The sequence below is a fragment of the Cervus elaphus genome, chromosome 27, assembly GCF_910594005.1.
Source record: "Cervus elaphus chromosome 27, mCerEla1.1, whole genome shotgun sequence".
Lineage (NCBI taxonomy): Eukaryota > Metazoa > Chordata > Mammalia > Artiodactyla > Cervidae > Cervus > Cervus elaphus.
The window spans coordinates 45,870,709-45,888,317 of NC_057841.1; the positions used below are offsets into that span (position 1 = coordinate 45,870,709).

Below are 17,609 nucleotides of genomic sequence, written 5' to 3' on the forward strand. Positions count from 1 at the left end.
CTGTAGCCTACCAGGCTCCTCCATCCATGGGATCCTCCAGGCAAGAGTATGGAGTGGGGTGCCACTGCCTTCTCCCACTACAGCCTCACTAAATCCTTAAACAAAGCTTCAACTCTGACTTACACATAAGATACTAAGGTACCCATACCCTAAGAAAGGTCAATAGTGTAAAACACTGAAATTCTCAGAGACCCTGGGGGGTTTCTAATAAAATCAGACAGTTTTCAAATTGGTATAGTATCAATTCATACGGTAGTCCTTAAGATAAACTAGCATTTTAATAACACGATATGATTTCTCCAACACTAAACAGCATAGAGAGAATACCCAGCCATCTTACCCAGTCAGCATTTTTCAGCTCTTCCAGGTCTGTGTTCGATTCATCACTCTTCTCCATTTCTTGAATCTTCTTTAGATTCTACCAATTAAAATTCAAATAAAACATTTATGCATCAAATTTCATTGAACTACCTTCTCAAATTAAAATTCTGAATGAAAGTGAAAGTCATATCTGATTCTTTACAACCCCATGGATAGTCCATGGAATTCTCCAGGCCAAAATACTGAAGTGGGTAGCCATTCCCTTCTCCAGGGGATCTTGCCAATCCAGGATCAAACCCAGGTCTCCCACATTGCAGGCAGATTCTTTACCAGCTGAGCCACCAGGGAAGCTCTAGATATTTTCAGAAGACAGAGTGCCTGAAGAGCTATGGATGGAGGTTTGTAACACTGTATAGGAGGCGGTGATCAAAACCATCCCTAAGAAAAAGAAATGCAAAAAGGCAAGATGGCTGTCTGAGGAGGCCTTACAAATAGCTGAGAAAAGAAGAGAAGCTAAAGGCAAAGGAGAAAAGGAAAGATACACCCACTTGAATGTAGAGTTCCAAAGAATAGCAAGGAGAGATAAGAAAGCCTTCCTCAATGATCAATCCAAAGAAATAGAGGAGAACAACAGAATGGGAAGACTAGCGATCTCTTCAAGAAAATTAGAGATACCAAGGGAACATCTCATGCAGAGATGGGCAAAATAAAAGAGAGAAACAGTATGGACCTAACAGAAGCAGAAGATGTTAAGAAGAGGTGGCAAGAATATACAGAACTATACAAAAAAGATCTTCATGACCCAGATAACCACGATGGTGTGATCACTCACCTAGAGCCAGACATCCTGGAATCCAAAGTCAACTGGGCCTTGGGAAGCATCACTACAGAAAAAGCTAGTGGCGGTGATGGAATTTCAGCTGAACTATTTCAAATCCTAAAAGATGATGCTGTTAAAGTGCTATACTCAATATGCCAGCAAATTTGGAAAATTCAGTGGTGGCCACAGGACTGGAAAAGGTCAGTTTTCATTCCAATCCCAAAGAAAAACAATGCCAAAGCATATTCAAAGTACCACACAACTGCACTCATTTCACATACTAGCAAAGTAATGCTCAAAATCCTCCAAGCTAAGTTTCAACAGTATGTGAACTGAGAAATTCCAAGCGTACAAGCTGGATTTAGAAAAGGCAAAAGAACCAGAGATCAAATTGCCAACATCCACTGGATCATAGAAAATGCAAGAGAATTCCAGAAAAACACCTACTTCTGTTGCACTGACTACACTAAAGCCTTTGACTCTGTGAACCACAACAAACTGTGGAAAATTCTTAAAGAGATGGGAATACCAGACCATCTTACCTGCCTCATGAGAAACCTATAGGCAGGTCAAGAAGCAATAGTTAGAACCGGACATGGAACGATGGACTGGTTCCAAATTGGGAAAGAAGTAGGTCAAGGCTATATATTGTCACCCTGCTTATTTATATCATGTGAAATTGCTGGGCCAGATGAAGCACAAGCTGGAATCAAGATTGCAGGGCGATATATCAATAACCTCAGATATGCAGGTGACACCACCCTTATGGCAGAAAGCAAAGAGGAACTGAAGAGCCTCTTTATGAAAGTGAAAGAGAAGAGTGAAAAGGCTGGCTTAAAACACAATATTCAAAAAACGAAGATCCTGGTATCTGATCCCATCAAGTCATGGCAAATAGATGGGGAAGCAATAGAAACAGTGACAGACTTTATTTTCTTGGGCTCCAAAATCACTGCAGATGGTGACTGCAGCCATGAAATTAAAAGACGCTTGTTCCTTGGAAGAAAAGCTATGACAACCTAGACAGCATATTAAAAAGCAGAGACATACTTTGCCGACAAAGGTCCGGATAATCAAAGCTATGGTTTTTCCAGGAGTCATGTATGGATGTGAGAATCGGACCATAAAGAAGGTTGAGCGCCAAAGAATTGATGCTTTTAAACTGTTGTTGTTGGAGACAACTCTGAGGAGTCCCTTGGACTGCAAGGAGATCAAACCAGCCAATCCTAAAGAAAATAAACCCTGAATATTCATTGGAAGGACTGATGCTGAAGCTGAAGTTCCAATACTTTGGCCACCTGATGGGAAGAGCCACCTCATTGGAAAAGACCCTGATGCTGGGAAAGACTGAAGGCAGGAGAAGGGGATGACAGAGAATGAAATGGATGGATGGCATCACCAGCTCAGTGGGCATGAGTTTGAGCAAGCTCCAGGAGATGGTGAAGAACAGGGAAGCCTGGCGTACTGCAGTCCATGGGGTCACAAAGACCCGGACATGAGTGAGCAACTGAACCACCACCACCACCACCTTCAGATAAAACATTCTGAAGCAGATAGTACAGAATCTACTCCTGTGTGAATTTCAGCCAATTTCAATAACAGATGGTGACTATTAAGCCTGTGCTCTAGAGCCTGGGAGCCACAACCACTGAGCCCACGTGCCGCAAACACTGAGCCTGTGTGCCTAGAGCCTGTGCTCCACAAGAAAAGCCACAGCAATGAGAAGCCCTCACACTACTACTAGAGAGTAGCCCCCACTCACTGCAACCAGAGAAAAGCCTGTGCAGCAATGGAGACTCAGCATAGTCATAAATAAATAAATAAAATTATAAAAAAAATAAAATAGACGGTGGACCACAGAGGGACAGACTAGGAGTTTGTTCTGGTTTCCTTTTCAGCCTTGTGGTTGAACCTCAGTCACAACATTAATTCACATCTCAGATGTATTGACATCTGCATCTCCATCAACTCAACACTGTATCCATCATTAATCACACAGATTTAACTTCCTGTTTTTTTTTTTCCTTCTTAACTAAAGTCCTGTTTTTATTTCCACTGCAAATCCCTTAATCCAAACACCATCTGACTCTGCCTGGACATCTGGCCGCTGCCCTGCCCCCAGCCTTGTCTCCCTCACTGTCTCCTCCTCCAGAAGCAGGCTCAAAAGAATCTTTAGTGTTCCAGGGAAGCCCTCCCCTCCTTCCTGGTTAAGCCAAGTCTACTATCATACCAGTTGGAGCACCATAAACCTCTCCTCTATAGCCGTCACCAACTGTATAATTTTACATTTGTTTGTACCTTCCCTCTACACTTCATGAGGCAGAATTCTACTCTCAGAAGCTAATACAAATATTGGCATTTTTGAAGCTCAATATCTATTAATTTAATGGAGGAATTTCAATATATAAAATGCCCTTTATTTATTTCTGATGGAATCTGTATATATTGTGAAATGGCTACCACAATAAGGTTAGCGACCACTTCTGCCACCTTATACAATTAGCTTTTGTTGTTGCTGTTTTAAGAACATTTACTTTCTTAGCAGTTTTCAAGTATGTAATATAGCATCATGAACTGCAATCATCATGCTGTATATTACATGCCCAGAACTTAAAAATGAAAGTTTGTACCCTTTCAGTTGCATCAATTCAATGTTCGTAATCTTAAGAAAACACTGATAGGCAGAACATACACAACCATCCCTCAGTACTCTTGGGCCTTGGTTCCAGGACTGCTGGTGGACTCTGAAATCTGCAGGTGTTCAAGTACCTCGTTGGCTCCCTGCATCTGCAGTTCTGCATCCGTGGATGCATCGTGTAAGGACTGTGTATAAGCGGATCCTCACAGCTCAAACCTGCATTGCTCAAGGCTCAGCTATACTCACATGTTAGTCACAAGTCTGTACTGCACCACTTCAACTCACAGTAATTCAACCCTAATATACTTGCTAAGCCTATTTGTCTGACTGTGTTTGGACTGGGTTTAAAGGCATTGTATGAAATCTGGTTTACTCTATGTGAAAATGCTGAATGAATACTTACTATGAAACATTACTAAACCATTTATTTTTAGCTTCTCAGCATCTGGGGCTGACCACCTGCACAGAGAGTATATAACACCCCTGGAAGCTGGGCTTAGCCAAGGGAACTGACCTTCAAGGAGTCCAACCCTCTGGGCAGCCCCTCTAGTCACTGGTCCCTGCAGAAGTACATAGGTCAGGCCCCCCACCCCCAGCTCTGAACAGACACTTCCTCGCTGTGTCACTTCGGACAATCATAACTGCTCCAGTCCTCAATTTGATCTTCTCACTGTAAAATGCAGGTGTTCATAAATACCTTTTCAATTATTTTAATATTACATAAAATAATACCCAAGAAATGCAGCATTTGAATTGGCTCATATTAAGCACATTAGATATGTCATTTAGTGGTTATTTGGTAGACTTAAGTTACTACTGTTGTGGTTGTTCACTCAGTCATGTCTGACTCTGTGAGACCCCATGGATTACAGCACTCCAAGCTTCCCTGTCCTTCACTATCTCCTGGAGTTTGCTCAAACACATGTCCATTGAGTTGGTGATGCCATTCAACCATCTTATCCTCTGTCATCCCCTTTCCTCCTGCCTTCAACCTTTTCCAGCATCAGGGTCTTTTCCAAAGAGTCAGTTCTTCACATCAGGTGGCCAAAGTATTGGAGCTTCAGTATCAGTCCTTCCAATGAATATTCAGGGTCAATTTCCTTTAAGATTGACTGGTTTGATCTCCTTGCAGTCCAAGAGACTCTCAAGGGTCTTCTCCAACACCACAATTCGAAAGCATCAGTTCTTCGGTGTTCAGCTTTCTTTATGGTCCAACCCTCACATCCACACATGACTATTGGAAAAACCATAGCTTTGACTCTATGGACCTTTGTCGGCAAAATGATGTCTCTGCTTTTTAATATGCTGTCTAGTTTTGTCACAGCTTTTCTTCCAAGGAGCAAGCACCTTTTACTTTTTTTTTTTTCTCATTTATTTTTATTAGTTGGAGGCTAATTATTTTACAATATTGTAGTGGTTTCTGCCATACATTGACATGAATCAGCCATGGACTTACATGTGTTCCCCATCTTGAACCCCCCTCCCACCTCCCTCCCCATCCCATCCCTCTGGGTCATCCCAGTGTACCAGCCCTGAGCACTTGTCTCATGCATCCAACCTGGACTGGAGATCTGTTTCACACTTGGTAATATGTATGTTTCAATGCTATTTTCTCAGATCATCCCACCCTCGCCTTCTCCCATAGAGTCCAAAAGTCTGTTCTATACATCTGTGTCTCTTTTTCTGTCTTGCATATAGGGCTATCGTTACCATCTTTCTAAATTCCATATATATGTGTTAGTATACTGTATTGGTGTTTATCTTTCTGGCTTACTTCACTCTGTATAATGGGCTCCAGTTTCATCCATCTCATTAGAACTGATTCAGATGCATTCTTTTTAATGGCTGAGTAATATTCCATTGTGTATATGTACCATAGTTTTCTTATCCATTCGTCTGCTGATGGGTATCTAGGTTGCTTCCATGTCTTGGCTATTATAAACAGTGCTGTGATGAACACTGGGGTACACGTGTCTCTTTCAGTTCTGGTTTCCTTGAGCAAGCACCTTTTAATTTTGTGGTTGCAGTCACCATCCTCAGTGACTTTGGAGCCCAAAAAAATAAAGTCTATCCCTGTTTCCAATTTTTCCCCATATATTTGCCATGAAGTGATGGAACCAGATGCCAAGATCTTCATTTTTTTTTAAGTTGTATTTTAACCCAGCTTTTTCACTCTCTTCTTTGACCTTCATCAAGAGGTTCTTTAGTTTCTCTTCAATTACTGCCATTAAAGTGGTATCATCTGTATATCTGATGTTGGTGACATTTCTCCTGGCAATCTTAATTCCAGCTTGTGTTTCATCCAGCCTGGCATTTCACATGATGTATTCTGCATATAAGTTAAATAAGCAGGGAGACAATATACAGCCTTGACACATTTCTTTCCCATTTTTGAACCAGTCTGCTGCTGTTCCATGTCCAGTTCCAGTTCTAAATATTGCTTCTTGTCCTGCATACATGTTTCTCAGGAAGCGGGTAAGGTGGTCTGGTATTTCCATGTCTTTAAAGAATTTTCGATAGTTTGTTGTGATCCACACAGTCAAAGACTTTAGCATGGTCAACGAAGTAAATGTTCTTTTGGAATTCCCTTGCTTTTTCTATGACCCAATGGATGTTGGCAATTTCATCTCTGGCTCCTCTGCCTTCTCAAAATCCAGTTTGTACATCTGGAATTTCTCAGTTCACCTACTGCTGAAGCCTAGCTTGAAGGATTTTGAGCATCATCTTGCTAGCATGTGAAATGAGTGCAACTGTGCAGTAGTTTGAACATTCTTTGGGACTGGAATGAAAACTGACCTTTTCTAGTCCTATGGCCACTGCTGAGTTTTCCAAATATGCCAGCATATTGAGTGCAGCACTTTAACAGCATCATCTTTTAGGATTTGATAGATAGCTCAGTTGGAATTCTATCACCTTTACTAGCTTCTGTGTAGTAATGTTTGTAGTAATGCTTTCTAAGGCCCACTTGACTTCACATTCCAGCATGTCTGGTTCTAGGTGTGTGACAACACCATCGTGGTTATCTGAGACATTAGCACTTATTTTGTACAGTTCTTCTGTGTATTCTTGCCACTTCTTCTTAATCTTTTTTGCTTCTGTTAAGTCCTTGCCATTTATGTCCTTTATTGTACCCATCTTTGCATGAAATGGTCCTTGGTAGCTCCAATTTTCCTAAAGAGATCTCTAGTCTTTCCCATTCTGTTGTTTTCCTTTGTCTCTTTGCAAAGATAAGAAGGCTTTCTTATTTCTCCTTGTTATTCTCCTGCATTCAGTTGGGTTTATCTTTCCCTTTATCCTTTGCCTGAACTGAAAAATTCATACTCAAATTGAAGAAAGTAGGGAAAACCACTAGGTCACTCAGGTATGACCTAAATTCAAATCCCTTATAATTATACAGTGGACGAATTGATTTAAGGGCCTAGATTTGGTAGATAGAGTGCCTGAAGAACTATAGACAGAGGTTTGTAACATCATACAGGCGATGGTGACCAAAACCATCCCCAAAAAAAGAAATGCAAAAAGGTAAGGTGTTTATCTGAAGAAGCCTTAAAAATAGCTGAGAAAAGAAGTGAAATGAAAGGCAAAGGAGAAAGGGAAAAATATACCCAAATGAGTTCCAGAGAATAGCAAGGAGAGATAAGTTACTACAAGCCAATGAATATCTATGAAGATTTGATTGTGAACACTTTCAGTCTATCACAAAAACATTTGTCTTTTTCAAAAAAAAAAAATTTTTGTTTCTTTACCAAATAGGATCTCTTTAGCCTCTTGTGAAGTAAAAATCTTAACTCAGCAATAAATCAATATAAAATAGCTGAGAATCTGTAAATACTATAATTGAACAAACCTGAACAAATGTGCAATGAAGAATCTCAGGTTTTGTCATTAGCAGCAAAAACAAATGAGTTATTAGAAAATAAACTACAGATTTTCATAGTTTTAGAGACAACCTTCTGTCAGTTATAGTCTAAGTTCTGAATAAGTTGTTGTTGGTTTTTTTTTTTTTTTTTTGCTTGCACAAATGTAATAACAGATGCCAACCTGTGCTTGGAATATGGTGAGAAAGTCCTAACAGAGAGCACCCACATGGCAATTAACTCTCCCCATTTCTGACATAACCATTCTCAAACTTGCAATTAGAACTGCTCTCTGCCAACATTTTTAGTTCCCAGCATCTTAGTTCCCAGCATGGTAACGATAACCCTATATGCAAAACAGAAGAGAGACACAGATGTACAGAACAGAATTTTGGACTCTGTGGGAGAAGGCGAGGGTGGGATGTTTCGAGAGAACAGCGTCGAAACATGTATATTATCTAGGATAAAACAGATCACCAGCCCAGGCTGGAAGCATGAGACAAGTGCTCAGGCCTGGTGCACTGGGAAGACCCAGAGGAATCGGGTGGAGAGGGAGGTGGGAGGGGGGATCGGGATGGGGAACACATGTAAGTCCATGGCTGATTCATATCAATGTATGACAAAAACCACTACAATACTGTAAAGTAATTAGCCTCCAACTAATAAAAATAAATGAAGGGAAAAAAAAAAGTAAATAAAATCTACCCTGTGAATCACAAGTACATCAAATGCTCAGAGTAGTTTTTAATTTATTTGCATAGATTCAACATCAGCTCACACATAAATACCTCTTTTTAGATTAAACCACCCTTACAATATACACATTCATGTATATATACATGAATATAATACAATTATATTAATATACAATTAAATAAATTATACAAAATTCATGTATGTATTCATGTATATACATGAATATAATACAATTATATTAATATAAAATTATACAAATTATACAAAATAAATATACAATAATAATTATATTATATACTATTATTATACAATTATATTAATGTAATATTGATATTATCATACAATTATAGTATTGATTATTATAATACAATATATACGTGAATACAATTCATGTACTAAAATAATATTTTAACAATAGCATTTTAGTGATCACCCTTTTCCTCCATATTGTTAACCATTTAGAACTGTTATTTAATGATATTTCTCTGTGAAATGGGTATGTTTTCAGTTAGAAACTTTTACATGTGTAAAAATGAGTGTCTCAAGAATTCCTTGGAAAAAATTTACTCAAGTTAAAAGATACTAACATACTTTTAAAGAAATTACTTACATAGAGATTATTAAATGCATATCTCAAGTGATAATGTTGCTAATACAAATATTGCCTATAATAAAGAGACCATGTATATCAGCTCCACAGAGTAAAAGCCATGATGTCCTTCCTAATTCAGATACTTTTGCCACAGAAAAGCAGGAAAAAGGCCTTTATCATATTTATCAGCCCAAATTAATATTTTTGAAATTACAGCATAAAAAGCCCCCAGTTACAGCAATTCTTGTGATAAATGGAAGTCTTTCACACATATTAAAGAGCTAATGGATAATTACTAAAGAATATGATTTATATTTTCTTCAACCTTTAGACACTTTCTTAAAGATGTAACATGCTCCTTCTCCCAGAGGGATGGAAGAGGGAGAAGAAATGAGAATCAGAGCATTGTACTTAATGTACTTAATGTTAAGATTCTAAACTATAAATTTATATTCTGATAGCACAGCAGTAAAGGAATCTATCTGCCAATGCAGAAGATGCAGATTTAATCCCTGAGGAAGATCCCTGGAGAAGGAAATGGCAACCCATTCCAGTATTCTTGCCTGGAAAATTCCATGGACAGAGGAGCCTGGCTGAATATAGCCCATAGAGTCACATAGAGTTGGACACGACTGAGCAACTGACCCAACAAAGCTTAATCTGGATTTCTACAGTTCACCAGAGAAATTAGAAAAAGTATAGATGAAGTCTTCAAAATAAAGGAAATTCATTTCTAAGTTCTGGAAAAGGAATACTGTTCCTCAGTTCTCCCAATACTGCTGTAGACAGAGACAGAGACACACACACATACACACTGGTTGAGAGTGTAATACCTGTCTCTGCCACAGATGGCTAGACTCACAGCCTAAACACTCTGTCTTTTCAGTTCTTATACTCATCAACTATTCATACCTACAGACATCAGTGATGATCAATGTAAAATAATCACTGAAATATCAGAGACAATATTTACAAATTACATCACAAAAAGCTATTTTCTTAGTAAATGTAAATCCAATCCAATAAGAAAGACCAATACTCCATTAGAAAAATGGGCAAAGAATATGAACAGGTAATTTAAAAATACAAACAGCTCTTAAGCATGTGAAAAGGTACCCAATATCATTCATAATAAGGAAAATGTAAACTAAAAGTAAAATGTAAACTAAATCTCTTGAGAGTCCCTTGGAGAGCAAGATCAAACCAGTCAATCCTAAAGGAAATCAATCCTGAATATTCATGGGAAGGATGGAGGCTGAAGTTGAAGCCCCAATACCTTTGGCTACCTCATGTGAAGAGCTGACTCACTGGAAAAGGCCCTGATGCTTGGAAAGATTGAGGGCAGGAAGAGAAGGGCACAACAGAGGATGAGATGGTTGGATAGCATCACTGACTCAATGGACGTAAATTTGAAACTGTGGGAAACAGTGAAGGAAAGGGAAGCCTGGCATGCTGCAGTCCACGGGGTCACAAAGAGACTTAGTAACTGAACAACAAAAACTAAAACTATGAAAGATAAATTTTTACTTATCACTTAGGAAACACATTGTTAAGACGCAGAAAAATAAACACTCTTACACATTTTCAGAGTATCAATTAGTAAACATCTATGGATGATAATTTAATATTTTATGAAAATTATAAATGCACAATTTCTCTGACCCAGCTCTTCTACTTTTTGGAATTTGTCTTACGCATGTAAGACACGCACGAAAATCGCACCCATGAAAAATAAGTTAAAAACTATCTATTGTGGCGTTGTTTGTAAAAAGCAAAAGACTGGAAGCAACTTATCTGTTGTCAATAGATGACAGATGACATCAATTACAGCTTAAGCACACAACAGAACATCATGAAGACACACTAAATGTGAACACTACACACTGACATGAAATGACCTATAAGATACAATATTAAATGAAAAAAGGAAGGTTCAGAATAGCATAAAAAAGGAAAAATATTGCTATTTTTCTATTAGTTATACATAAATTGTCTGTGCAAGGACACAGAAGAAATTAACGGTCTCTTTGCAGGAGAGACTATGAGTGGCTGAGACAGAGGATGAGGCTTCCTGAACTACTCCTGGACTCCTGGAAGTATGTGAATTTGTTTATTTGCTAAAGTTAATAAGTTCATGAAATTACAGGACCTGATAGGTAGAAGAGTTCTGACATGATCTTTTACAGAAAGGATTCTTCTGAAAACATTTTAATAGGGAGGGTAGTAATGAAGGCAAAGAAACCTAAAGGCAAAGAGAGGGTAATTTCACCATTGCTGCTGCGGTGAGTGTTCTGGGATTTACTCACATTCACAAAACAACATATCAAACAGAAAAGAGAGAGACTTTGACAAGGACTCTAAAAGTTACAGTGATCGATGATTTAATTAAAACGAACAAATGGCAACCTTACAGACAGACATCTGGTGGTAGATTCTTTCTTTCAAAAAATATGTTCACCACTTGGAGAACTAGAAATCCATTTTGGCTGTAGCGAGAAATTTCCAGTTAACTTAAATGTCGTCATAGTTCTGAATATTCATTGAAAGGACTGACACTGAAGCTTAAACTCCAATACTTTGGCCACCTGATGCGAAGAACTGACTCATTTGAAAAGACCCTGATGCTGGGAAAGATTGAAGGAGGGAGGAGAAGGGGACGACAGAGGATGAGATGGTTGGATGGCATCACTGACTCAATGGACATGAGTTTGAGTAAGCTCCGGGAGCTGGTGATGGACAGGCAGGCCTGGCGTGCTGCAGTCCATGGGGTCGCAAAGAGTTGGACACAACTGAGCAAGTGAACTGAACTAAATGTCATCGCAGTTTTATTATTAGAGGTATTGGGAGCAGACATGAGAGGGCAGGCCAGGAATATAAGAAAGTTAATTAAAATATACTTCAACATGTGAATGAGACAGAGGTCTTGTGGCTTATCTCTGTGAGTGTGCTCAAGCAAGACAGCCTGAAGCCGCATCACAGCAGATGTCCAAGGAGTCAATGTGCTGACTGGTGATGGCACCAGGATACAGGTGGATGTGATTATTGGCTGTGAGATACTGGGAGGGGGAATATTTGATTTTTTTCAACCAATTACAATTTATAAAATGTGGTTATTTAACTTAAAAAAACAGACAAAAGACAGTTTCTTAACAGCCTGATCGTTTATAAAAAGTGTTTTTCCCCTCAGCAACAAAAAGATATTTTATATATGCATATGTAATATTCTGTTTTAAGTAAAATACTTTAGCAATATCTTATTTAAGATTAACTGAGCTCAAGGATTTCATCATAAAATTATGATTCTTGTATAGCAGTAACTGAACTAATACATGTAAATCACTCAATAATGTATTACAGCAATAGCTTTGATGATACAGCGTAAAATTACTCAAATAATCTTTTTTAAAATTCATAACGAACCATGCTGATTTCCCACTCACCTTCTTAGCCCACAATTTCAATATATGGTCAAATACTAGCATCTCAAAACAGACTGGCTCTAATCTGGACACTGAGAAATCATCCTCCCATTACAGGGTTTTATTATACGAAGGGTAAGATTTATCCAATCAGAAGAATCTGACTAATAAGGAGTAAAACAGTCACATGTGAGCAAGAATCCCTCAAACACTTAGAAAACTGAGGCCCTGGAGTAATGCTGCTTCTTCTGGAGCTCTGAGCACAGGGAAGGGGCCCCACCGCGCCTCCATTCCCAGGCCACAGCCCACACCCACTGCCGGGGCAGCTGTTCCTGGATCCCAACTCCTACTGGAGCACCATGTTCAGCCTGTGTCCCCAGTGGATGCACGGCTGCTGGGAGAACTGCGGAGCTACTGTGCACTGCAGTCTCAGAGCCTTGTTTACGCACGATGAGTGTGCAAGAAATATTGGTTGTCATTCACTGCAACTGCCAAACAGAAGAGATGAAGCGCATGAATTATGAAATTCTGCCCATTGATCCTAATTCCTTTGGGACCTAGGTCTTCCTCAGTCACCAGGAACTGCATGGCTGAATATAGTTGCTGCATCCTTACAGGCCCGCAAAGTCCATCCAACACTCTGGCTTACAGACTCCTCCCATACCTTCTCATCTCCTATTGCCAGATCCACTTTTGGCATTTGTCACTATTCCTACAACATAAGAAGGGTACTAATCCCGCTTCTGTCACCATGGGCAGCTAACAGCATATTCTGCTGAACTGGGTTTCAGACTCCTCTCTGTGAGGTGAGCAGGAGGCAAAACGTAGTACTGCCTACTTCTCAGGACTTCATGAGGGATAACATCCTCATCAGAGCAATGAGCAAGAGACACTCAGGGATTCTAAGTGCTCATGTCAAAGTGACATAAATTGTTTGAGCTCAGAGCTGCAGCTGAGGACTTTGGGTCTTTTTCCCTTCAAACTACATAAATTTCCTTAGAGTGGATATCTCTGAAAAATTAATAAAAATCCAGGAGCACTCCATCTTGCCCATACTCCTCAGGTTCCCTGGACAGCAGCTCAAATACAGGTAGTGACTATAAAAGACTTAAGGCTAATTTTGTTTTGCTCCATTTCTTCTTGAAAGTCAATGCATTAAACACTTAGAAAAACTGAACTACAGAACAAAACACGCCATCAACCAGGTTGAAAAAAAAAATCTCATTACTGAAGGACCCTAATGTTGCCTGAGGCCAAGGAAGCAGCAAGGGGAGCACACCTAAAAAGACAATAGGAGATATATCCTTGCTCCCTAAATCTAAGACAGGGTTGGCAATATAAACATGGTCCTTGTCCTAAGAAGTTCAGTCTAGCGAGGAGACATATGTCAACAGTCATCCCAATACAGTGTGATAAGTGACAGAAGCCAGAGCAGAGTGCTCTATGAATGAACACAGAGAACAAAGAAATTAACTTCCATCAGTAACACCATTTCAGGACAGTGTGCATCTGAGCTAGGTTGTAAAAGTAAGGAGGCACTTTCTAAGTGATAGAGGAAAAGGACAGTCCAGGCAGATGCAGAGGCCCTTAGCATCAGGGGCTGGAGGGAGGGCAACAAAGCCTGCACAATGGTGAGCATGGGGAATGAAGAGCTGCACAGCTCAGATGGGGCCTCACTATGCACGGTCTTGATGCCGTGCTCATGGGTCTAAATGTCCCATCTACACGCAATGAGAAGCCAGCACCATCCTCACATGGGCACAGAGCACTGGAGGACAGGCTCCATATGTGAAGAGGGAAACCACATGAGGAGGCTGTGCCACAGCTCAGGTGCAAGAGGTCAGACCGCTGCCCAAGGAAGCACAGGGAAACACTAAAGAAGCTCTGTATCTGCAGACAAGTCAGGGGTCAGGGCACCAGGGTTCTAGAGACCTGGTGAGAAACTAGAGGTCCAACATCCAAACCACGGTTCTCCACGTCATTCGCCACTGATCAAATATTTACAGAGGCTCTATTATTAATTCACTAGGGATGCAGCAAGTGAACTGGAGAGAGAAGGTCTCTGTCCTCTCTGAGAATGTGTCCTAGTGGCAGGTATCAGTGAGCAGGAAGAGACCAGCAAGACAGCTCTGGACTGTGATGGCTGCTAAAGAGGAAATACACAGAGCAACGTGACTTTCAAGGAAATAGGGAGTACACTCACCCTATGAGGGCATCTGAGGAGGCCTCAGACACCCTTCAGCTGAGGACAGAGGATACAAGAGAAGAACCATAACTGAGAGGGTGAATGAACACAGCATTCGTAAGAAGGGTTTAAGATGTCAGCAAGAAACTTAATAATGAAGCACCAGAGGTGCAGCCACCCTTGAGAAGAGATTCAAGATCATTCTGATGCAATAATCAGAAATGACAATCTACACCATGAGATCCTGCCTCTGAAGAAATCCAAGATGGCTCTACTCTTATCAAACGTCTCATCCCTCAGGGATCAAAATGTTTGGGGGTATTCTACCTGCATTCCATGGTAGATTGTATGTATGGCACAAGACACTTCAAGGAGAGAAAATTTTCATCATTTGGAGTATATAATCTTCTAACAGAAATTAAGACTTCAAAAATCTTTCACATGCCTTCTATTTAGCATTCTTACTTCAACAATATGAACATACAATATTTCAGAATGCTTGGTTATTTTTACTTCTCATTCAGTTGTGACTGATAATTGTTTTAGGAATTTCTTCTTTCCAGGGATTGGTTTACCACTAGATTTTTAAAATACACAAGTTCTTAGTCTCCACTGACATCAGTACAGTAGTAATCAGTACTGACTTGAAGAGCTCGACGTTGACAACGCTGAGCTTTCTTATAAAATTCATCTCAACTTTAAAATATTAAACAGCATAAAATATATAAAATAGTGTACATTAAATTCAGAGCAAATTTTAGTGGGAATGCACTTAAAACATGTATCTGTATACATTTTACCTACACAAAACAAGACTTGTACAAAAATAAGGAAAATCTTGTTGAATGAATAGTCACATGAATTGTACTTTATGCAGAGCATTTTAAGACAAGAAGGATCTTACCATGTCTAACTGGCCCCTTTTCCCTTTATAAAACGAAGAATAAAGAAATCTAGCAATGTCTATTTGACTATGCAGTCATATGATGAGTGAAAGAATGCATGCATGCCAAGTCACTTCCGTCATGTCCGACTCTTTGTGACCCTATGGACCATAGCCCACCAGATTCCTCTGTCCATGGGATTCTCCAGGGAAGAATATTGGAGTGGGTTGCCATGCTCTCCTCAAGGGGATCTTACCAACCCAGGGACTGAACCCTATCTCTTATGTTTCCTGCATTGGCAGGTGGGTTCTTTCCCACTAGCACCACCTGGGAAGCCCTAAGTCAAAGAATATGAATCACCAAAAATAAAGGGGCTTTTAAAAATGATTAATGTTTAGGATTTTCTATGTAGAGGATCATGTCATCTGCAAACAGTGAGAGTTTTACTTCTTTTCCAATCTGGATTCATTTACTTCTTTTTCTTCTCTGATGGCTTATAGCTAGGACTTCCAAAACTGTTGAACAGCAGTGGTGAGTAGTGAGTACGGGTCTTGCTCCTGATTTTAGAGAAAATGCTTTCAATTTTTTGCCATTGAGGATATTATTTGTAGTGGATGTGTCATATATAGCTTTTATTATGCTGTGGTATGTTCCTTCTATGCTTGCTTTCTGAAGAGTTTTTATCATAAATGGGTGTTGAATTTTGTCAAAGGCTTTCTCTGCATCTATTGAGATAATCATATGGTTTTTATCTTTCAATTTGTTAATATGGTGCATAACATTGACTGATTTGCAAATACTGAAGATTCCTTGCATCCCTGGAATAAAGTCCACTTGGTCATGATGTATGATCTTTTTAATATGTTGTTGGATTCTGTTTGCTAGAATTTTGTTGAGGATTTTTGCATCTATGTTCATCAGTGATATTGGCCTGTAGCTATCTTTTTTTGTGGCATCTTAGTCTAGTTCTGGTATCAGGGCCTCATAGAATAAGTTGGGAGTTTGCCTTCCTCTGCAATTTTCTGGAAGAGTTTGAGTAGGATAGGTGCTAACTCTTCTACTAGAGTTAATCAGCGAATATAGTAAAGTTGCAGGATATAAAATTAATACACAGAAATCCCTTGCATTCCTACATACTAACAATGAAAAAACAAAGAGAAATTAAGGAAACAATCCCATTCACCACTGCAACAAAAAGAATAAAATACTTAAGAATATATTTACCTAAAGAAACAAAGGGCTTCCTTAGCAGCTCAGCTGGTAAAGAATTTGCCTGCAATGCCGGACACTTGGATTTAATCCCTGGGTTGGGAAGATCCCCTGGAGACGGGGGACAAAGGAGGCAAAAATATACAATGTACAAAAGACAATCTCTTTTAACAAGTGGTGTCGGGAGAACTGGTTAACCATGTGTAAAAGAATGAAACTACAGTACTTTCTAAGACCATACACAAAAATAAACTCAAAATGGATTAAAGATGTAAATGTAAAACCAGAAAGTATAAAACTCTTAGAGGAAAACAGGCAGAACACTCCCTAACACAAATCACAGCCAGATCCTCTATGATCCACTTCCTGGAATAATGGAAATAAAAACAAAAATAAACAAATGGGACTTAAATAAACTTAAAAGCTTTTGCACAACGAAGGAAACTATAAGCAAGGTGAAAAGGCAGCCTTCAGTATGGGAGAAAATAACAGCAAATGAAAGAACTGAAATAGAATTAACCTCCAAAATATATAAGCAGCTCATGCAGCTTGATACCAGAAAAACAAACAACCCAGCCAAAAGATGAGCCAAAGAACTAAACAGACATTTCTCCAAAGGAGACCTACAGATGGCCAGTAAACACATGAAAAGATGCTCAACATCACTCATTATCAGAGAAATGCAAATCAAAACTACAATGAGGTACCACTACATGCCAGTCAGGATGGCTGCTCTCCAAAAGTCTACAAGCAATAAATGCTGGAGAGGCTGTGGAGAAAAGGGAACCCTCTTACACTGTTGGTGGGAATGCAAACTAGTACAGCCACTATGGAAAACAGTGTGGAGATTTCTTAAAAAACTGGAAATAGAACTGCCATATGACCCAGCAATCCCACTTCTGGGCATACACACCAAGGAAACCAGATCTGAAAGAGACACGTGCACCCCAATGTTCATCGCAGCACTGTTTATAATAGCCAGGACATG

The 17,609-nt window shown here is 39.5% G+C and overlaps 1 protein-coding gene across 2 annotated transcripts in view; it reads right to left on the minus strand.

Annotated features, from left to right (window-relative positions):
• The window catches only part of SPIRE1 (spire type actin nucleation factor 1), a 159,531-nt gene that overhangs the window by 51,002 nt on the left and 90,920 nt on the right, over positions 1-17,609 (minus strand). For both annotated transcript variants that reach the window (XM_043889485.1, XM_043889486.1), the window contains exon 5: positions 341-418. In XM_043889485.1, the coding sequence (XP_043745420.1) occupies positions 341-418 (78 nt within the window). The remainder of the gene's footprint in view (positions 1-340; positions 419-17,609) is intronic.